This window comes from Gossypium hirsutum, chromosome A12 (genome assembly GCF_007990345.1).
Source record: "Gossypium hirsutum isolate 1008001.06 chromosome A12, Gossypium_hirsutum_v2.1, whole genome shotgun sequence".
Lineage (NCBI taxonomy): Eukaryota > Viridiplantae > Streptophyta > Magnoliopsida > Malvales > Malvaceae > Gossypium > Gossypium hirsutum.
In genome coordinates this window covers 223,684-246,709 of record NC_053435.1, presented here as the reverse complement: position 1 = coordinate 246,709, position 23,026 = coordinate 223,684, and the positions used below count along the sequence as shown (strand labels likewise).

Here is a 23,026-nt window from a genome sequence, read left to right as displayed (position 1 = left end):
AAAATAAATTTTATAAGGGGTTAAAGTCAGTTAACACCTCGTGTTCGACTCCGGTGTCGGTTTCGGGTTCGGGGTGTTACAAAGTACTCAAGTCAAATTGTTCAACATATGCAAACAATTAAATATGCAACAATATACTATTTAATTCGGATTATAAAAACACAAACCATGATTTCTGATCTCTTCGACGTCGATTTTATCCTTCCACTTTTTACTCGAGGATTGTGGTACGACAGTAGCTATGGAAATAAACAATTAAATCACATTAATACTACAAATTTCAATTTTACATAAAATTTTAATTTTCACACTATATTTTGCTTATTTTTTAATTTAGTCCCTAAATTGAGACTAGTTTTTACCTTCACCTCTATATTTTGATACTAATTTCACTCTAACTAAATATAGCTTCCTCTTTTCCAATTTGACCCCTTAATTTTAAAATGTTCACAATTTAGTCATTATTGCTCAAAATTAACAATTTATTCTACAATTTAGTCATTTTCCATGTCTAATTTATAAATCTATCTATTTAATATCTAATACTTAAACTATTCAACAATTTGAACATCTAAAATCTTGAACAATACTAAAAATTACAATATGGGTTAGGTAGCCTTAGGTATCGGGATTCCAAAAATATAAAAATTACGAGTATAAGGACTAAATTGCATTAACCAATTTGGATTTGAATGCTTAAGGTCCTTAGCCGTGCATTCTCCTTTTTCTTTTTCTTTCTTTCTTTTTCTAATTTGCATGCATTCATCTCTTCCTTCCCACATTCATTTCTTTTTCTTTATTATGTTTTCATTTTATTATCATTGTTATTACTTAATATATATAACATATATATTAACATTTAGCCATGACTGGTCACCTGTTAACAACCATTTATTAAATGGTTTAATTGCTACATTAGCCTCTTTAGTTTATTTCAATCTATAATTCAACTTTTAACTATTACGTAATTTAGTCCCTGTACCTTAATAACTCCTAATTTCACAAAATTTACTAATCCAAAAAATTTTCTTTTGGGGTGAAAAAAAATTCTCTTCTATAATAGAAATCGGTAAAATTATTATTCTAAAAAATATATTTATAAGTTGAGAATAAATTCTATTTATTTTTTAGCAGAATGAAAATCACTCAAAAGTTATGTTAATAGTTCTACCAGTGTCATCAATTTATAGAAAGAGAAGGAAGAACCCTTATAGAGTTATAGGGGTTTATTTAAAATAGAAAAACAACATCCTACTTAGAGTAAGAGGGGTGAAAGACTTACCCTTGTATTTCTATTAGGGTTGCAGCCCCCTTCATGTTATATGAAGGGTTTTGGGCCTCTCTCACATCGGGCCCGATTACGAGTACTCTGTAATATGATCTAACCGATTTAGATTTTTTTTATTTTGCAAAATTAAATTTAATATCTACATATTAAATAATTTTCTTACCCTAGTAAAATTTCACAAATTTTACCTTTGATAAATTTTTGACAATTTTACCTTCGTTAAAATTTCGAGAAAATTCGTTTAATATGTCACAACTCAACATGTTCACTATGAATGAATGATTTATTTTCATTTTTGGGTTTCAAAACAGTCCAAAAACATAAACTCATTCTTCCATCATTTTTTAAGTAATCCTATATAGGATTGCAAGTTTCCATATTCATTTCCATTTCTATTTTTGGAAACCTACATTTATTTCCAAATGATTCCCTTTCTCCATGTCGGAGAAAACCATAATCATTCTTGAATGTTTTCCATTTTTTTTCTATTTATTTCGTTCATTTCGTTCATTTCGTTCATTTCTATTCAAATACGCAATGCATTTCTGGTTTTAATGGACTAGCAGAGGGACTGATTGGACATATGTTGTTAAGGCTCAAATGATTTATAATTAAGTTTCAAATTTTTGCCTATTAATTAAAAACTCATTTAGTCGTGAAGCTATCCCATTATAGTATCGTGACTAAGCTCTTCCCAACGACATAGCATTACGAAAGTAACTACTTAGTACTTGTTCAATGACTTTGTCATAAGCGTGTTACCTTCATAGAGTACATTGATTTCTTTGGGATAATACCCATTCTCCTAATGTGGTCCTATTTTATTTCATGGTAACCATTATATCTTTCTTTATGAAAAGTCAATCACTATCAAATAGTGATCAAGTCATCTATCATAAAGACGGACAATTCGTGGCCAAATTTACTTTTCATCAACCATGTAATTCCAATGAGAGGATATCATTTACCCATTTTTTTGCTATAAATTTCACTATTGTGAATGAAACTACATACTACAGAAGTCGTACACTCAATGCACTAGCTTTCGGTTCCTTATCTATTTAAACTCAGGCTTTTATTTACATCAAAGTGTATGAGTCATGTATACGTAGTCTGCCATCAACTCAGGATTTAGGTATATCACACTATGAATGTCGCAATGAATAAATCCATAAATAGATTCAGGATCTATTTTTCTTGGGTCATATCTGATGTACTATCAGTCCAGTTAGTCATATTTATGTCTCTATCTTCTAGGAGTCATCTACTCTGATGCCCAAGACAAGACATCTCTCCTATTGGACTTGATAGATGACATATTAGTCTTTCAATCGGTTTGCTCATTTTCGATTAGACTAAGGACATATTTAGGTTCGTCTAGTAATACAAGCTATCTTTCTTTACTACAATCTGACCACGTAATATTGTTTAGTATTAGTTAAACATTTAGATAACCAATGAGCAACATTTGATTCTATTTTTCTTTGCATGCAAAAATCACGTGAGAACAACAATACAACCTATATTAATTTAATTCATGAATAATTTTATTATCTATTTGGAAAAATTACAAGTTTACAAACGAATATACTACACTCAGGGCACTAGATCCAATAGGTAGTCCTTTGAGGGAACTTCGCTTAAAGAAAGTGAAGGAACATGCAACATCATTTTGTATTGTAGTGACCTCTACTACAATCTTTCCTATGATTCCTTTTCCACAAGTATCCTCATCTCCTCCAAGACCATTAATTGAAGATGCCTTCAGGGTGATTGTTGAACATAGTCTCTTGGAAGCTCACTAAAGTTTATGTCTACTGGTGGCAAAGCCCAGACTATATGAAAATGTTAATGCTTATGTATTGTATATTACGAAATCTATTTATGTTATAAATGAGTTCATGTGATTGTCAATGAATCTACTAACATGTGAGCTTGATGATGCTTGAATAGATTTATATTAGACTCACGGTATTGGAAACAGTAAGTAAGTAAATGGAATGAAACATGATCGTATGGTAACGATGATGACTTGAATGTCATGTTTATATATATATGCTTAATTTAATATGTATTATGAACAAGTATGCTAATTTGTTAGTTTAATGGTGTTATATAGGCTTTTATTAAGCTTAAAGCATTGGTAAAGGTTTATACTTATTCTATAAAGTTCATTATTGAAATTGTATATTATGTTTAAAGTTTATACGAGCTTACTAAGCATCATTACTAACGTAGTTATTTTTTTCCTTTGTTTTACAGATTATCGGAAGCTCAATCAGTTGGAAGTTCGTCGAAGATCTATCACACTATCCAGTAGACAAATTAGTAGATTTGAGTATTTTGGCTAAGGTTTATACATGTATAAGTTGATTTGTAATAGTAGCTTTGGTAAGTTGTATCGGTTTGGTACACTTTGATGCCTTACCAAGTTATATGATGTTGGTTACTTTACAATGCTTGTTTATAAGGTTATTTTAGCATATTGATAATGGTTAGAAAGTGATTACTTGTGATATGTTTTAGTTCATATTTGAGCTAGGTTATCATGCATGGAAATGACAATATTATCACGTATAGGTCTTTAGTATTAATGGCTTACAAATGTATTAAATGCTTGAATTATTGTGGTTATGTCTTGAAGTTTATGTTTATATGGACTTGTATAGCTTGACAAGTAAGGTCATCTTGACCATTTTTAGAGATGGAAAATCATGATCTTATGGTATGTTTTGAATGGTTGATTAATGGTTTAATGTGGTATGTTTTAGTACCTATATGGACTAAGCATGAAATGTAGCTTTTTGACATGTTAGATAGATGACGTTTGGATGCAAATATGGTGTCTTTGAATGGCACATTGGTTAGTTGACTTAGGATGTTTGAAATGACATTTTTTATGTATGTTTAGATGTTGTTTAGGTTCATTTTTATGTATGCACAAATTAGTTAAATGTTCATGCATGGTTAGGTTATGAAATGACTTGATTTAGATGAAATTTGGGTTTACACGGCTTGAGACACAGGCGTGTGACTCAATCGTGTGAAGCACACAGCCTGGCGACACAATTTTGTGTCATCTGATGATTTTCTTAGGGTGCAAGTCAGTGAGTTACATAGCCTAAAACACGACATGGCATACGAGCTTGTGACACGGCCATGTGACCCTACTCAGAGAGTTACATAGGTGAGGACACGGGTTGAGATACGACCGTGTGTCCCTAATTCGAAGGTTACAAGGCTTGAGACACGGGCGTGTGTTTTAGCCAGGTGAGGCACACGGCCGTGTGACCCATATTTCGTAAATTTTACAACTTTGTCCTAATCTTTCCAAACGCTTTCAAATTGGTCTCGAATTACTTTTAAGCTATTTTTAGGGCCTTGAGAACTCGATTTAGAGACAGTGTGCATGCGTATGAATAGTTTATGATGTTATTAAATTATTAAATATTTAAATGTTTAAATGTTGCCGATTGTACAGTAATGCTTTGTAACTCTAATCTGACGATGGAGACCGGTTAGATGTGTTATAGTTTGACTGGATTTGCAATCATAAATAAGCTAACTCAGATGAAATCGTTCATGATTGTAAATCAATGAACTTAGTCTGTGACCATAAATCAAAAAGCCTTAATAATATCAGTTGTGATAGTAAGTTAGCGAGCTATTAGAATAGAGTTGCAATCGTAAATCTGCTAACTCATATGAAACTGTTAATGATCATAAATCAATGAACTTAGGATGTGATTGTAAATTAACGAGCCTCAATAATATCAGCTGTAATCGTAAACCAGCAAGTTGTTTGAATAGAGTTGCGATCATAAATCAGCTAACTCTGAAGAAAATTTTCATGATCGTAAATTAATGAACTTAGGGTGTGATAAGAAATCAGCGAGCCTTGATAATATCAATTGTGACCATAAATCTGTGAGCTGTTTGAATGGCGTTGCGATTGTAAATTAGCTAAATCAGATGAAATCGTTCATGATCATAAATCAGCAAACCTTAATAATATTATCTATAATCGTAAGTCAACGAGCTATTAGAATAGAGTTGCAATCATAAATCAACTAACTCAGAAAAAATTTTCATGATTGTAAATCAATGAACTTAAGTTGTGATCATAAATCAGTGAGCCTTAATAATGTCAGTTGTGATCGTAAATTAATGAGCTGTTAGAATAGAATTGTTATTATAAATTAGCTAACTTAGAAGATGTTAGCTTAAAAGATCAACTCGAAATCACCAATAGGGGGTGAATTGGCTTTCAGAAAATTGTGAAAGCAATGAAAGAATGTGCAACAATGAACACGACAATTTATTGTGGTTCTGCCCTAATTGGCAACTCCGTTACCTTAGCTTTCCATAACTAAAGATTTTCCCAAATTCATTAATTTGACAATCTTTGAGGATAAGGTTTAACCTTATAATCTTCTTTAAGATTTCTACTCAAAATCTTAATATTGCAACTCTTTTAATTTTTCTACCCAAGCCTTAAGACTTACCCCTCTCAAAGAGAACAAAAAATAGCAAACTAAGAAGTAATCCTTAAAAGATTGATGTGTTTTCCAATTAAGCACAAATACAAAGAATAACACTTGAGTTGAATGAGTACAATGAAAACTCATAAGTGTTTACAAGAAAGATATGAAAGAATTAAGCATTAAAGTTGTTTTAATTGATCTTTAAGCTTGATAATCTCTCTTATTGTTTTTGGACCTTTGGAACACAGTATTTATACCCTCTAATACATTTCCAATAGTTGGGGTTGTTATGAAATTTAATAGAGCCATTGGGTATGAAAATACCAAATCATTAAATTCACATGGAACAAAAGGTATCGATACTTTTTTTACGAATATCAATACTATTAGCATTTAATGCCTGATTTAATAACTGTTAAAGTTAGTTTACAACGACACCAGAGACAAATTATCGATACCTGCTAAAAGGTATCGAGACTTTTTGGAAAGGTATCAATACTTTTTATGTTGATTGAAAACAGATAGTCAATTTTGGATTGATTTTAGAATGGCATGAATATCTTGGAAACTATCGATACTTGGCCAAAAAGTATCGATACTTTTTAGTCTGAAGTAATACTGACTTGTTTAAAAATAGTTTTAACTGATTGAAAATGTTTAACTCAATTGAAAAAAATTTAATTTGATTTTATCAATTTTACCCAATTTTGTTCAACTTTAACCTTTATTCAAAAAACACTTTAATTTTTTATATCAAAACATATTATCAAATAAATCTTAGTTTAACAGATGAAATCGTTCATGATCGTAAATCAATGAACTTAGGCTGTGATCGTAAATCAGTGAGCCTTAATAATATCAAATGTCATTGTAAATCATTAGGCAATTAGAATGGAGTTGCAATCATAAATCAGCTAACTCAAAAGAAATTGTTCGTGATCGTAAATCAATGAACTTAGGCTATGATCATAAATCAATAAGCCTTAATAATATCAATCGTGATCGTAAATCAGTGAGTTGTTAAAATGGAGTTGCAATCGTAAATCAGCTAACTTAAAGAAATTATTCATGATCATAAATCAATAAACTTAGGTTGTGATCGTAAATCAATGAGCTGTTAGAATGGAGTTGCGATCGTAAATCAGCTCACCTAAAAAACTTATAAACTATATTTTCTCAACAATTTTGTAGGCCCTTATCAATTAGGAACCTTTTTTCCTTGCTGTGGTGCCTATAAATTGGTTTCAATATTTCTCAAGACTAGATCGCCCACTTAAAATTGCTTGTTTTTTACCCTAGCATTGTAATATCAAGCCGCTTGTTGAGCTCACGCAGTGTTCTTGACTTCTATTGTTTCTTTGATTTCGTAGATAAGATCTAAATTGAGTTTGATGTCCTGTGGGATACAAGTCTATTTCAGCAAGGATTACTACTTTTGCTCCATATACCAATGCGAATGTTGTTTCCTCGATTTTTGTGTAGGAGATGTTCTTAGGGGCCAATATAATTCTTGGAAGTTCTTCGAGCTGGACACCCTTAGCATCATCAACTTTCTTCTCTAAAGCTTCTAAGATTTTCTTGTTCATTGCTTCTAGTTGACCATTTGTTTGGGGCGTTTTTACAGAGCTTTAGGCGAGTGGTATCTGTAGGTCTGTACGAAAGCTCTTGAACTTTCCCTGGAATTGAGTTCTATTGTCTGTTATGAACAAACATGGGATGTTGAACCTGCAACAATGAATTTCAAAACAAAAGATTATATTTGCCTCTTTGTTATTGTAGCTAAAGTTTCAACTTCTACCCACTTATTAAAATAATCCATCATAACAACTTTGAACTTCTTTTGAGCTGTGGCAATTGGAAATGGACCTAAGATATCTATCCCCCATGTTGCAAATGATTAAGGTCTAGACATTAATTGTAGGGGTTCAGCTGGTAATTATTGTACTGGAGCATGTTTTTGATAGAAATCACAAGTGCGAACCATGTCATGAGCATATTTTTGTATGGTTGGCCAATAATACCCCTACCTGAGAACTTTTTGGGCTAACAATCTTCCTCCCAAGTGATAACCATATATTCCCTCATGTATCTCCCTCATGATATACTCATCTTCAGCAGGAGTATGGCATTGCAAAAGTGGTTGGAAGTAACCTTTTTTATATAGTGCACCCTCTAACATGATATTTTCTGTAGCTTTATGTTGCATCTTGGCTAACTCATTTTTGTTCAGTTGCTGACTTTCCCCTTGTAAGGCTTGTATTATAAGGGCCATCCATGTTTGCTCTTAACTCAAATCAAGCACTTATTGACTATCACTGCTTTGAGTGGCTCGATGTTCCAATAAAACCTTTCCCTCTTTACTCAATAATGATAGAAGAAGCTCTTAGATAAAGTGTCAGCTTTAGTGTTCTTTGTCCTGGATAACTGTTGAACTTCTGTATTATCAAATTGAGTGAGCAGTTCAACGACCATGGCATGATATTTCTTTAAACTAGGCTCTTTTACCTCATATTCTCCACTTATTTTCTTTACTACTAATTGAGAATTGGTGAATATTGTTAACTCCTTTACCCCCAGCTGTTAGGCTAGCTGTAGCCCAAAAATTAGTGCTTCGTACTCTGTAGCATTGTTAAATGCTTGGAATCTAAAGGAAAGTTTGTATTGCTATTGATTATGATTAGAGTCAATAAAGAGGACACTTTCTCTTGATCCCTTATTTGCTATTGAGCCATATACATATATTGTCTAACATTTTGGCTTCGTAATTGGGCTACTTTGTCCCTATGATGTGTTAACAACTAGATCTTGTATAATCAATAAAAAAATTTGTTAGAACCAAATGTATATTTGGAATGAAATATCATGAGGAAAAGTGAATATTTGTTAGATAAAATTTCAATAACCAATGTAACTTACTATTATATAATCTATATGAGTAATAATATCTTCGAATTAACAAATCATCTGTAAAGTCTGACGATCTATCAAAAGAACATTTTACCATAAAGTCAGCTAAGATCTGAGCTTTGATTGCTTTTCTCGGGGCATACGCTATTCTGAATTCTGCTAGCTTGATTCCTAACTTGGTCACTCTTCCCCAAGTATCAACTTTAGACAATATGTCCCTAAAGATGGGCTTGAAAATATTGTCACAACTTGTGAGCTGGCACTACTAAAGCAAAAATGAGCTTATATGTCTTTAAATATCTTTGTTCACCATTTTGTAATACTTTACTAGCATAGTATAGGGGAAACTGGCGTACTCCTTCTGTTTTGATCAAGACTATTGCAACTGTTTCTTCATACGTTATCAAATAAAAAGAAAGAGTCTCCCCCACTTATGGAGAAATCAGAATTGGTGGAGACGTTAGATACAATTTAAGTTGTTCAAAAGTAGCCTGGCATTCCTCTATAAAACTAGAGGAAGTCCTCAATTCCTTGAAAAAAGGTAACATTTATCTACCATTCTGAACACGAGCCTGTTTAGTGCGACCACCCTCCCATTAGGCGTTGAATGTCTTTAATAGTATTCAGGGGAGGCAGATCTAAAATAGCCTGAATCTTCTCAAGGTTTGCCTTTATACATCTTTCTGAAACCATGAAGCCCAAAAACTTTCTTGCTATTACTCTAAAAGCACACTTCTATGGATTTAACTTCATATTATAAGCTTACAAAATATCAAAAGCTTTAGAAAAATCCTCAATATGCCCTCCTAAAGTAGTATTCTTCACTAACATATCATCTATATAAACCTCAATGTTGCGACCAACCTGTTCTTTGAAAATCTTATTATACAGTCGTTGGTATGTTGCTCCTACATTCTTGAACCCAAAAAGTATAACTCGATAGTAGAAAAAACCTCCTCTATAACAAAAGAAATATTATCCTGGTCTTTTTAAGCCATAGAAATCTGATTATACCCCGAGAATGCATCCATGAATATCATGAACTTATGACCCGCCAAAGCATCCACTAATTTGTCAATTTAGGGTAAAAGAAAACTATCATTTGGGCACATTTTTTTAAACTGGTAATATCAATACACATTCTCCATTTGCCATTAGCTTTTTTTACCATGACAACATTCGATACCTAGTCAGGGTACGCCACTTCCCGAATAAACCCTCCTAAAAGCAATTTTCTTACATCCTGTTTGATGGCTTCCACAACCTATGGAACGAACCTTCATTTTTTTAGCTTAACTGCCTTGATTTTGGGGGACACATTTAACCGATATACAATCACACATAGATCCACATCAGTCATGTCTGCTGCTGACCATACAAAAACATCTGGATTTTGTTTCAAACATTGTACTAAGTTCTTCTTTTTCTCTTCTGTTAATGCCGATGAAATTCTTACCAACCTTTCTGTGTCATCATAAAATAAATGTTGAGTTTTCTTTTTACCTCCACCGCCTCTGGCTTGTGAACTATTTCCTCGCTTCTAACATCCAAACTATGCAGACCCAAAACCTGACTAACACATCTACATGTTGCAAACCCTGACCTTGCAGCTCTTGCTCGTGAGTTTGTTTGATCGATAACATATGGCATTGCCTGGCTAACTACTAGTTTAATTTCATAAATCTTACCCCCATTTTGGTAGGGAATTTGATTTTCATGCAAAAGGTAGCAATCATTATTTTGGACATTCGGATAATAGGCTGCCCCAAAAGTGGTATTGTAAGCCAGTGGATGGTCTACCACAAAAAATTGAACGTGTTCTATAGTAGTGTGCTTGCCATCCCTAAGGGTAACAGGTAGAGTAGTACACCTTTTTTACCTTGACTGGATGGTTGGCAAAGTTATATAAAGGGCCCACCTTCTTCAAAGCTTGTTCCTTCAACCCCATCTTCTGATACATGTCCCAAGTTAAATCCTCTACAACACTTTCACTATCAACCAAAATCATTTTAACCTCAAATTCAGCAATAGTTGTTGTCACAACCATAGGGTCATTTTATTCCTCGTCACATACTAAATTATCATCTTCCTAATCAAATTCTACCCTCAATTTCTCTTGTTGATGTAACCTCTTTGACGAACTAATTGATATCACACTATTGAGATAAGCTTTCCTTTTTGTGTTAGACGTCGTCTATTCTTCATATGTACCAATTATAACTTGTATTGTGTCTCTGATCTTCTGTTTACCTTTATCAGCACCTCACGAACTCTACCCAGGTAGTGAAGCCTCTATGGCATCCTTTAAAAAGAAACAATCCTCTCTCTTGTGGCCCCTGTCATTATGGAAACTACATCTGTCCCTCGAATTATACGTTAACTGACTCAGTTGCATAGGTGGTGGACAAGACAAAATTCCCAAGCTTTTCACCTGATTAAGAATATATGTACGTGAAGCATTTTATGGAGTGTAAACTTCAAAATTTCCATGGGGAACATACCTTCTTATCTGCTCACCCTAAGGCCTCCGGAATGCCCTTGGGGTCTCATTTTTTAAATAACTCATTTTTTTTCCACACCTTGGACTAGCAGGTTTTGAGAAGAAGGACCTTGTTGGCCATGCACACTTTGACAACTTCTAAACTGCCTATCATCCCTTTGAAAGGTACCCCGAGCTACTCTCTTAATTTTTTCAACTTCAGCAAACTTATGAGCCCTCTCATATAAGTCAGCCAAACTCCATGGTCTATTATCAGTAAACGGGCACTAAACATGCTCATTTTGAACTCCCATAATGAAGGCATCAATATCCCATTGATCCTCCAAGTTCTTCATGTTCAACGTGGCTGCGTGAAACCGTTTCACATAATCTTGTAAAGATTATCTATCCTTCTAATTTACTAACATTAAACCTATTAGGGGTGCTCATTATTGTTCCATGAGCACAAAACCTACCCAAAAACATTTGACCCAACTGTGATAAACTTCGAATGGAACCCTGTGGAAAAGATAAGTAATAATCTTTCGCGCTTCCCTTGAGAGTTGTCGAGAAAGCCTTACACTTTGCTATGTTAAAAGCCCTTAACACATTTATTTAGTTATTATATTGCATGAGATGTGCTATTAGGTCTCTACTACCTTCAAACATCTCTTTTGGTACTTTTAACTCTAATGGCAGGTCCATAACTGTAACTTCTGGAGACAAAGGGTTGTTAGAACAAAACAACCAATCCATATCCTGTACGCCAGGGTGTAATGCCTGAACATCCCTACTCAAAGCATCCATCTCATTCTACCACGACTTTGCATATGCTCCAACAACTTCCTCTTAAAGACGCGCAACATTTTCCTAGGGATCAGAATAATCAAATTACATATTTCTCTTCAATTACTCATTCTATCTTAGTAGCTTTTGGTGAAACAATTATTGCTGCTCGAACATAGTACGCTAAATCATCTGTTCTTTCATTAACCTTAGTTGTTCATGTAAACCAAACAACTGTTGTAGTAATCTCCCAAATTAGAGGGAAAAGATGGCCTCTGACCAGAAGGAACATTGAGATAAAAAAAATTGGAGGCACCTCCTTGGCCTGAGTTACCCAAGTTTTTTGGTCAATCAACGACCCATCCAGCGAAAAGATCCATCTCTTGAGGTTGATTTTCAGTGTTAGAACCTCCAACTTAATCTGATGGGAAATTGCTAGGGAAGTTCTCATTAGAGTGAGTCATCTTTGCTTTTTGATTTTTTTATGGTCAAAAGTCTGTCCACGCTCACCGCACCAAATTGTTGAGTGTTTTTGTGAGTCTGTCCCTTAATGAGGCTAATTTCCCTGATTATATGATAAAGGTTCTTAGATGCGACGTCCTAGGTAGGCCCCCATGCATGCCAATACATACCTTATTTTAAGATTAACACATGTTCCTTAAGTGTGGGGTAGTTTACATGATGATACGAACTCATGTAAGCAAACTATGCAAGCTATCACTACTGGATTGATCGATCTTAGTCGGATAACTGGGTAACGAGTCGGTAATGACGAATACCATAACAATATAATATTTTATAAACTATAATTACTTTAAATATATAACAGCATATCAATAATTAGATACCGTCTATTTGATTTACGAGTAATAAAGTGATTATATAGTTATTTTTTATATATTGCTCAATATCATTCTGGTTAACCAAACAAGTAATACTATTATTCATACTTATTATTTATATATTCCATTTCTATAAAAGAAATTTTCATTATTAATTAATTAATTATTTCTTTTTTATTCTGTTCAAACATATTTCATGAGTCACGATATGGTAAGATGAAGCTGGGGTCTTAGCTCCCATAGGCCCTCTAGAGTGATGACGTGGCAAGATCAAGCTGGGATGTTAGCTCTCATGGGCCCTGTTCCTCTCCCATTCTTCCTTCTAGCTTCTAATTTCACAATGAGTTGTTTTTCTTCTTTCCTTTCCCTAAATAAATAAAAAAAAAACAAATTTAAAGAAGTTTCTTTTCTCTTTTCTTTTTACTAAACAAGGAGATAAGCCTGTTAAAGAGAGAAAAAGATAGAGGAAAATATGGTTCAATAAACTCAGTACATTAACAAACAGGTGAGTTGGCTTCTGTCTTAGCTTTCTTTGCGCTATTATTATTTTAAAACATTTTAAATTTAGCTTGATTTTTACTTTTTGCGAAATTTTGCGAAATAAATTTCTGTGGAAACTGAGATGGATGAAAATGGGAAAAACCCAAAACACAAAAAAAAAAAAAAGTGTTCAAACGTGTTCCTTACACAACACGCGTTTTTAATTATATAAAGAACATAAGAAATCTAATTTCTAAGTGGTTTGTTTGTTTTTAAATTGGATTTTCCTAATAATTTTGATAGTTTTATTTGATATAATATATGGCTGCTGCTTGTACTGTTTTCTGTTAGCAACTTAATTTTGCTATTTTCACTGGTTAATTTAGTCCCTTTTTTGACTTATTTCTTACTGGGGTTTTGTCGATGGATGAGCCTTTGATTGTTCCTTATGGTTTCTTATTTGCAGTGAGATTCTCTTCAGAGGTGTTTCAAGTTTATAAGCGGAATTCTCTTAAAAGTATTTGATTGTTCCTATTTTAGCAAATTTAAAAATTATGACATCAACTCACACAAATTCTCACACTGAAGCTGCCAAAATGGAACAAGTTATCACTGAATTCTTTTATAAGAGTCTTCTAATAATACTTGAATCGAGGTCTTCTTATGTATCATCACGTAATTATAGTGGCGAACAAATTGTGTCATCTCCATCGTCATCCTCTTCATCTTCATCTAGTGTGAGACCAAGAGATAAATGGTTCAATTTAGCTCTTAGGGAGTGCCCTTCAGCGCTAGAAAATCTTGACCTTTGTCGACAGAGTAATTTTGAGCCGGTTGTTGTCGATGTTATATTGGAGCAGAAACCACTTGATTGGGGACCTGCAAGCTTTTCCCCCACAAGTGATATTGTTAGGAATTTGTCATCTAAAAATAAGAATTCATATTTCTGGAATTCTGATCAAGATGAATCAGGCAGTGAGATGAAATGTGAAAAAATCATAGAAAGATGGTTCGTGCACCATGAAAGTAGAAAGGGTAGGGATTTTAATTCAGGGAATAGAAGATCAAGTTGTAATAACTTGAGTGCATTATATAAGAAATTGATATTGATGTTGAGGTCCTTATACGTGACTGTCAGGCTTTTACCTGCATACAACATTTTTCGTGATCTGAATTCATCTGGTCTAATTCGTTCCTTTAAGCTTGTTCCTAGGGTATCTTCTTTTGTTGAACCCTTGACTCGTAAAGAAGAGGTAGATATGCAGAGATTTTGGTTTACCCCTGTGGACACTTCTTGTGGAAGGCTTTGCCTTTCAGTTTTGTACTATTCATCAATCTCAGATATGAGCTCCGAATCATCAACCCCTATGTCCCCTCAATTTATACCAGATTATGTTGGAAGCCCATTGGCAGACCCCCTGAGGAGATTTCCTTCTCTTCCTGTATCACATGGCTCTCCATCATCTTTACCATTCTCAAGAAGACATAGTTGGAGTTATGACCATTACAAGGCCTCACCACCTCTGGTTTCTTTCTCACCATCACCAACGCATTCAGAATCAAATGCTTTGGTTTCTAATCCAAGCTCTCGTGGTTTGCCACCCATGAGCTTACCTCCTCATCCTCCTGAAGCACCACTAGCTCATAAGAGAGATACAAACTTTGATGAGTATTGTCCTTCCCCCAGTTTCTCTGCTTCCCCTTCCCCCTCTCCCTCGCCATCAGTCCCCATCTACATTCCTAGGACTCATTTGTCAAAAGCTCTTTTACGCTCTGAAAGTGCTCCTGTTAACATAGCGGCTCCCAAGCTTGCTAATTCCCCTGCATTGTCTGGCAGGCAGAATTTGCCACCTTCACCTCCCCTTAAAATTACAAGAGCTGGTACTTCTAGGACTGATAATATTAGGGTTCCTGCTGAAACTGATGCTACTATTGAAAAGGTATTCAGATACACGTCATTTGTATGTTGTGAGTTCTAGTATCTTGTCTTGCAACTTGGAATTTATTCATCTTCTGTCTCTTGTAGATATTTTCTTTTGGGAAAGAAGACTGTTGGAAATACTCTGGAGTGAAAGCTTTTTCCAACAGCTCACCACGAATTTCATGTTCTAGAAGTTCCAGTAGGTCTTTACAAGATGATTTTGACTACTCTGAGTTTCCTTGTCCATTTGATGTGGAGGATGGTGAAATGATGGACCCTGGTAGCAGGTAATCTGCAGAATTCATCATGTAAAATTTTTTTTTTCTTTCTAAATTAATCCTTTTGCATCATTGTGGATTATTCCAGTGCATACAATTAATTTACTATATCTACTTATAACTACCTGATGTTATTTTTATCCTGATTTCTTGAGGATTTTACATCTTATTAATTATTGTTAACATGAATTGAGACTGTGGCATCAATTTTCTGTGTCATTGGTTTGGGACTTGATTTGGCTGTTTTAACCGGCCTTGGGGTAATTTTTCTGAGTTGGTGTGTCCTACTGCTCAAAATGGTATAAACTTACCAAAAGCCATCATTTGTATGCTAAGAGTAGTAAATCTCCCTTTTGTGTGTGTGAACGAGTTTTGATCTCTGAAGATGTAAAGTTAGCATCACAATTGATGAACCTTCTAGGAAACTGCATAATCGTTCTTCAGCAAAGAGATTTTGCATTATAAATTCCAATATTGTGTTGATAGGAACCCAAGTATTATTGGAGTATCTGGTTTAGGAATTCTGATATATTATCTATGGAGAGTTACCAACTAACTTTGCTTTCTAGTTTTGAGAGAGACAGCCTGGCTTGCAATATAAATTTCTATATCTAGTTCAAGTAGTAGTTCTAGAGGATTATCTGTTTCAGGAATTGGGATAAGTATCTGTCTTTCGTCTACAGATAGATACCATGTAAAATTTTCTTTCTTTTGAGAAGGAAAATGAGGTGGTTATTGTAAATTTCAATCTGTAGTTCAGGTAGTAGCCATAGTGGAATATCTGGTTCAGGAATCGGTATAGGTATCTGTTTATCATCTATGGGGAGTTACCATATAATTCTTTCTAGTTTTTAGAAAGACAGCCTGACTTGTTAACTTTAAGAAGTTTGTTTTGGCCAAACAATTAATAGAATGAAGAAGTTCAATCGAATAGATATGCTGAAGTTTCTAGTGTTAGTTATGTTTAGCCGAAAGCTGTGCAAATGTAATGTGCAACCAGCATTGGTTTATAACTCGTTAAATTTAACCATATATATATATGTCTAGGAAAGTGGGAGTGCGTCTTTAGGTCACAAGGTTGGATTGGAGGCGAATTTCTGTATGGCTCAGCCTTTCTGTTGAGGAAACCCCTAACAATAGCTGCCTTATTCTCATTGTCAGTTGGTGAATACATTAAATTAATTTAAATATAGATGATTAATTGGAGGTCCCCCAAAAAATGATCTGTGATTAAGAATGACATGTTATATTGACTGGAGGATATGAAGGCTAGTTTGTCATCGTTAAAAGACAGGAATCATTTAGGTTAACCTTTTTAGGGTATCAAAATTGGGCTAGTTTATGTTGTGGTCAAATGTGGGGACTATAATGTCTTGGTTTGGTACCCAGCAATTTAAAATCAGGTTTGGTTCATTAATATGGTCTTCTATCAGGGACACTAGTGAATTAGATGTCTGTTACCATGAGTGGACCAGTTGACAAGTTCAAAAGTTTTAAAGCTAGCTAGATTGGGACATTTTCTTTTCTACAACTGGTAGTTCCCTCAAGAAAATCATTTAACTGAAGTTAGTCCTTAATCGAAAAGAGTTAATGTTCATCTCTGAAGCTACAATCAGTCATTTTTAAGATTTCCCAAATTGGAGAAAACAGCATATATCCTTTATCATGGTCATCTATGAATACTTTATCTTAATTGGCCTATATGGATTTTAACTGAAACTGGCTAGATCTTCCCGTTTTACCTCTGCTACTGTTTAATATTTTTTGAATTATTGGGTAAACTGAATTGGCCTTTTGGCATGTTATGTAGACCTGAGTCTTACGTTAGAAGAGGAAATCCATCTGATCCAAATGAAGCAGGGTTGTTTATGAATAGAAAATCCCCGGATGCTGCGGTTGGTGCTCTTGTCCGAATGCTGGAAAAGGCCCCTCCTCTTCGCCAAAACGTCTCCCTTAATTTTTCAGAAGCCTCAAGGCCGGAAATCTTGAGCAACAGCGTCCCAAAGCAAAGTCAGATCTCGGAAGCTGTGACTGTTGAACATGCTGCTGCTCCGAATATAGCATCTTTTAGGCTTGTTGCATCAAAGACAACCACCGATGCATTAGAGGAACTTCGGGGTTACAAAGTGATGAAAAACTTGTTACTTAGTGAAGGGGGTAAGGCTTACACATCTTCTAATGTTGCCTCTGCAGCTGAACATTCCAGTACCAGCAAAGGTACATGAGAACTATCGATTCTGAACTACTATATTGGTATATATTGCTCAAATGTACAGCTTTAGGTTTCAGAGATTACTACATGTTATACAGCTGAAGCCATTATCCCCTTTTCTGTAGATAGAAGTATACTCTAAGTTTTTGGATAAGAATCATGCTGCAATAGAAGGGTTATAAGAATCATGCTGCAATAGAAGTGTTATCTGTTGGCCTGGAAAACTTTGTAAAAAGCACCTTTTTCTCTATTCTACACAAGTGTATATAACTTATTGCTTTATGGGGAACGCATACAACCCCCCTCTCTCTATATATCTATATATGTACACTATTGTACAACATATGTCTCTATTCTTAGCTTATTTGAATTCCAGGTCCAATGTGTCTACTCACTGCTCTGCTCTAAGATTGGAAGTACAATCAGAATTTTAATAGAAATTATGCGATTAAGAAATCTTTGTCTGAAGTTTTATTTCTTGTAGTTATTTATTTGAGTAGACTATAGAATATTTATGTCTTCTTTTTTTTTTAATTCAATTACATTAACTGTGTGATAGAAAGATGGCATGACAATTTTAAATTAACATAATAATAAATTTAATTCCTAACATTTACAGATTGTGTTAATTTAGTCATGATTTTAGAAAAATAACTTTCAGCTTTTATATGTATGTATTTTAATTTGATTTTGATTCTAAAAAATTATAAGAATATTTATTTATCTTCTTCATTTCCCTCTTTTATTCTCCTTTCTTCTTACTTATCTAAACCTAACTAGAAGTGAATCTATTAGCTCAAGAATTTACCATTGAACAAGACCATGATATTCAAGAATAAGTTTCATTTGAGAATTTTTTTTTCTTAATTGAAAAAAGAACATAGGAGAGAAATTCAACTAATTTGGGAAGGAAACTTGTGAACTGAAATTTTTTTTTTCCTAATTTATTTCAGAAAAAAAATTCAAAAAAAGTCTAGAAGTTTGTAAGATTTTATAAAAGAAAGTTTAATCTTATCCATGTTTGAATTCTTTTTCTATTGATGCATGTAATATTCAATTGGTTGAAGAAGAGAAGACAACAACCGAATCTTTATAAAAACCTAAATTTGTACCAGAAATACTTGTTACTTAGAAGCAAAAGAAAATACGTTATTTATCTAACAATCAAGTATCTAATTATAGTCTACTAAGACACCAACTCATCTTAACCAAAATCCCATTTCACATACTTCGTTGGCTCATTTATTTTTCTTTTTACTTTTTATTTTACAATTAACAATAAAAGGAAGGAAAAAGAAAAACGAATGCAATGAAGGCCAACAAATGGACGTCTTTGCCCTACCTGCAACTATTGCCCATTCCTATGCCCCTTTTGACTATGTTTGAATCCCTCTGCCTTGAGCTTGTTAACTTAACTGTATGGAGAAGACTTTTAACGTCATTCATCGCCGGCTGTAGCTTCCGCTGGAGAATGTTTATCCATTTCCTATCCCCATTAATAACTTGGCCTTGTTCCAATCCTTTCTGATTCATCAATACAAGCATCAATTGAATTGACATCAGTCTTGCTTACAGTCTAGATTCAGTCTCCATCCTTTTACAAATTAAGGTAGAACATCCCATGTCATCTCTTGCAATTACTGCACCACCAAGGCCATTATTCCTTCCTCCTTTGACTATCGCAAATGCAACTCTCCATCTCATCCTGCTGCCAACTTTATTTTTAAATAATAAAAGTATAAATATTTAATATCTCAGAATTAAAATTTATATTTCAAAACAGTACATAGATATTGGGATATCTAAACCAAAATGAAAATAAAGATAACTGTTGGGATAAAACGGTAAACGCAAAATATACTGAAGCTCAGGCTAAGAGGCCCAAAACCAAGTCACAAAATAAATAAAGCCCCCCATTGGGGGCTATCGGTTACTGAAAAGTGAAGAACGAAAATCTCTCCCCCATTTTCCACAGTTTAGTTTTTGCAGCCACAACACAGCCAAAGAAAGAAGAAAATGGCGTCGAACGCGGCGGTTCCATTCTGGCGTGCAGCCGGCATGACTTATATAACCTACTCGAACATATGCGCCAACCTCGTTAGGAACTGCTTAAAGGAACCTTACAAGACTGATGCCCTTAGTCGTGAGAAAGTTCATTTCTCCATCTCCAAGTGGACGGATGGAAAGCCTGAAAAGCCTAGTATGTTTCTCTTTTCCTTCTTCTTTATATGTTAGATCTGGGGTTTCTTCGCTGTCATTTCTGATTCATTTTATGTAATTTCGTTGCTGTTTTAACTTATTATATATATTTGAAATCTTTTTTATCTTGCTCGTCTGATTACTAATTCTTTTAGCTAAAACAGCACAAAATTGGAATTAAATTGAAATCCTAAATATTTTAAATTTGGATCTGTTTGGTTGATACTTTCTCTGTTTTCTTCTTCAAATCGTGCCCTTTTGAACCAATGCAATGAAGGACTGTGTTTGCTATGTTTTGTTTGGTTAGGTTTTTGCAGCGTATTCATTCGTTCTTTGCATTTGCCAGATATGGTCGCTAATCTTTAGCCGCTCAGCTAGTATGTTGAAGACGTTCTGCCTTCCTAATTCTTTGTTTTCTGGAGTGCTTTCCCTGATTGAAATTAACTCTTTTGTTGACTTCGGCTTAAAATTCTTTAGGATAATGCTTGATGACTGAAAGATCGTATCCAGCTGGTTTACATGACATAGCTAGCTGAAGCATGTTTGTCAGACCTAATTACATCAACTATGTTTTGCTTGCATGAATCCTTATGGAGTTTGATCAATCACTTGTGCCATTCGCTTCTAGTTTGATGCATTGGCCTACAGTTTTAAGTCTATAATGAGCAAGCCTACTTAGTATCCTTTACGTTATCTATTGGGATTAAATGGAGGGTATTATTTATTGATTTTTTTTTTTTTGTTGGTGAGAAAGAAAACCTCAGCAAATTATGCTTGATAGAAATGGTGAGATATTGAACTAGCTAGCTTCTATTGCTTAATATTAGATAAATAAAATAACTGGTAAAGTGACCTAGAAGCTTAAATCTTTTGTGGATGCTTATTGGTTTGGAATTCCCTTTAGTATAGGATGTTTAAAGTTAAGAACTTTATGTTGGTTTGAATCCTGCATCATTTGCGTAATTCCTGCAAACTAAAACACACTTTCACGCTATTTGCTGTATGAGGTTGCATGATTTGCTCGGTTTCTGTATACTAACGTTTGCCCGTTGTGTTACTTTTCTTTGATAGACATTATTTTTATCAGTGTAATTACAAAAATGTGAAGAAAAAAGTTCTGGTTTGATCAAACGACTTCTTTCTCGTAGTATTTAACTACACCTTCACTTGTCTTGAATCATGACATATGTGAAATATGTGATTATATGCTGACATATGATCGAAAAGATGTGTAGAATACTTCCGTTATCAGGTGAAATTTGTCTGCGACATACAGGGATACAAGTCTCATTTATTGACTTCACACTCTGTCATTCCTTCTATATTTTTCTTTTATCCATTTCCAGAATAACGTTTCGTTGATATCATTATTTTCCATTAATGAAATGTATTCTGATGACATCTTGTTGGTTTAATACCAGCTCTCCGCACAGACTCACCTGAAGAATGAGATGCAAGTTTGGTCATGGAAGTTTCGAACTGGAAGGATTTTAATTTTTTTTTTAGTAATTTCTGTTATGTCTGAAACGTAAGAACAGATTTCAGGCTGAGATGATGTTGCACATCCTAATAATAATGTACTTTGTGACTTGACTGACGTTGACCCCTTCACCGGATGTTCATGGGTTATCAAGTATTGTTGTCCAAGTATTTTAAGCTGCACCTTTCAAACAAAACATAGGCTCGTTTTAGTGGTTTGATTGTTCGTATGATTTCCTTGAATTTTGGTGGAAATGCATGCCCAAGTTGCTGTGTCTGATTAACAATTTGAGCCATCTAATAGGGGTCCCGTTAAGCTTGCTGATTGATATGAACAAAAGGCTGAAATTAGCATGTTATCTGTACCTGTAGTTTACAAGATTCCAAACGTCGTTTTATTTTCCTGACATTTGGGTTTTGCAATCTAAAAAAAAGTCGTGGCAAGCTATCGATGAAGCTACCTCCACCCATGTCTAATCACTAATGGCATCTGTTGAAAATGGCACTTATACTATGTAGGATACAATTTCTTTGTTCTTTTTTTGATTCCCGTTTCGTTTATTTTCCTGCTCTTCTTTAACTAGCTCGGTGGGTTTCCTTTTCTCATTTCAGTAAACTCTTTTCTTTTCTTTTTTTCTTTTTTGGATTTTCATTCTTGATTTTTTGGATTGTCCCACGGTGTAACCTTATTGTGGTAGTGGTATGTTTCTGTTTTCTATGGTTTATTGTATCATGTGGGTGTCGTATTGGTGACAAATCCAATTGCATAGTTATAAAAAGTTGTTTTTGGTGTTCGGAGAATTTGCTCTATTCTATGATAAAAGTCACTCATCTTGGATGTAGCTGAAAAATAGTCATTTTGATCTCAATTCAGTTATTCAACTTTCAAAAAATAACAAATCAGCCTTTTTAATCCTTTTCCGTTACATTTGTAATGGAAAAGTGACATGACACCCTACTATGTAAACGGTTCCAATTTAAGTCCTTCGCTGGGCTAGACAGTAAAAGAAAAAGAAGCAAAGAAGAAGAAGAAGAAAAAGAAGAGAAAACTTCTAGAGTGGTTTAGTAGCAACATGAGGTTGTGGATCGTGGCGACGGCGGTGAGGCAAGTTTCACAAAGAACAGTTTAGGTGACGAATGGTTCAAAGCTTTTTTTCATCGTATTCGGCCAAATGCACCATCTCATCTTAGGTCATCTCCGTTTCTTCTTCTTCTTTTACTTGTTAACTAGCCACGTTGATAGCTTGGATCAAAGAGTATTCGTACAAGATGCTTTGGATGTAGAATCTGTCATGGTTTAGGGATAAAATGGTGCGGTTGTTGCTATCGCAGTCGAGTTCAAACCAATGGCACCGCAGTTGGGAGGTTGGGTTGGTATTTGAAAAGGGTAGCTCATTGTGACATTTTCACAAGCAGTTAGGTTGCAATATGTGTTTCTAGTTTTGGCGACATAAGATTGAAAGTTGTGATTTGGCGACACAACAATGGTAGACACGAGGGCATAGATTGGAAGTTGTGGTTTTGAATTTTGGCATGACAGAATCTGGATGGGGAGGATTGGAAGATAGAGGAGACAAAAGAGATTGATTAGGTTGCAATATGTGTTTTTAGTTTTGGCGACATAAGATTGAAATTTGGCGACACAACAATGGCAGACACGAGGGCATAGAT

General features: G+C 34.4%; 2 protein-coding genes across 3 annotated transcripts; both read left to right on the top strand.

Annotated features, from left to right (window-relative positions):
- The first annotated feature begins 13,118 nt into the window (after nucleotides 1-13,118).
- LOC107931241 (autophagy-related protein 13b) lies at nucleotides 13,119-18,133 on the top strand. Its single transcript, XM_041082364.1, has 5 exons — nucleotides 13,119-13,291; nucleotides 13,733-15,206; nucleotides 15,293-15,474; nucleotides 17,276-17,682; nucleotides 17,803-18,133. Exons 2-5 carry the CDS (start codon nucleotides 13,821-13,823, stop codon nucleotides 17,817-17,819), a joined length of 1,992 nt encoding a protein of 663 aa, XP_040938298.1. The 5' UTR covers nucleotides 13,119-13,291; nucleotides 13,733-13,820; the 3' UTR covers nucleotides 17,820-18,133.
- A 1,363-nt stretch (nucleotides 18,134-19,496) lies between these two features.
- LOC107931232 (ATP synthase subunit epsilon, mitochondrial) lies at nucleotides 19,497-21,526 on the top strand. Of its 2 annotated transcripts, none has more exons than XM_016863062.2 (2): nucleotides 19,497-19,877; nucleotides 21,298-21,526. In XM_016863062.2, exons 1-2 carry the CDS (start codon nucleotides 19,694-19,696, stop codon nucleotides 21,324-21,326), a joined length of 213 nt encoding a protein of 70 aa, XP_016718551.1. In that variant the 5' UTR covers nucleotides 19,497-19,693; the 3' UTR covers nucleotides 21,327-21,526. The 2 variants fall into 2 exon arrangements, with proteins under 2 accessions (XP_016718551.1, XP_016718542.1); XM_016863053.2 differs by lacking the exon at nucleotides 21,298-21,526 and adding an exon at nucleotides 20,184-20,253 and having other exon boundaries at nucleotides 19,552-19,877.
- Nucleotides 21,527-23,026: the final 1,500 nt, after the last annotated feature.

Bases quoted from the DNA above. Each gene is read 5' to 3' on its own strand.
- LOC107931241 (XM_041082364.1), top strand. From the start codon at position 13,821: ATGACATCAACTCACACAAATTCTCACACTGAAGCTGCCAAAATGGAA. The intron at 15,207-15,292 runs GTATTCAGATAC...TGTCTCTTGTAG, and splicing joins CTGATGCTACTATTGAAAAG to ATATTTTCTTTTGGGAAAGA. The intron at 15,475-17,275 runs GTAATCTGCAGA...CATGTTATGTAG, and splicing joins ATGATGGACCCTGGTAGCAG to ACCTGAGTCTTACGTTAGAA.
- LOC107931232 (XM_016863053.2), top strand. From the start codon at position 19,694: ATGGCGTCGAACGCGGCGGTTCCATTCTGGCGTGCAGCCGGCATGACT. The intron at 19,878-20,183 runs GTATGTTTCTCT...TTGTTTGGTTAG, and splicing joins TGGAAAGCCTGAAAAGCCTA to GTTTTTGCAGCGTATTCATT.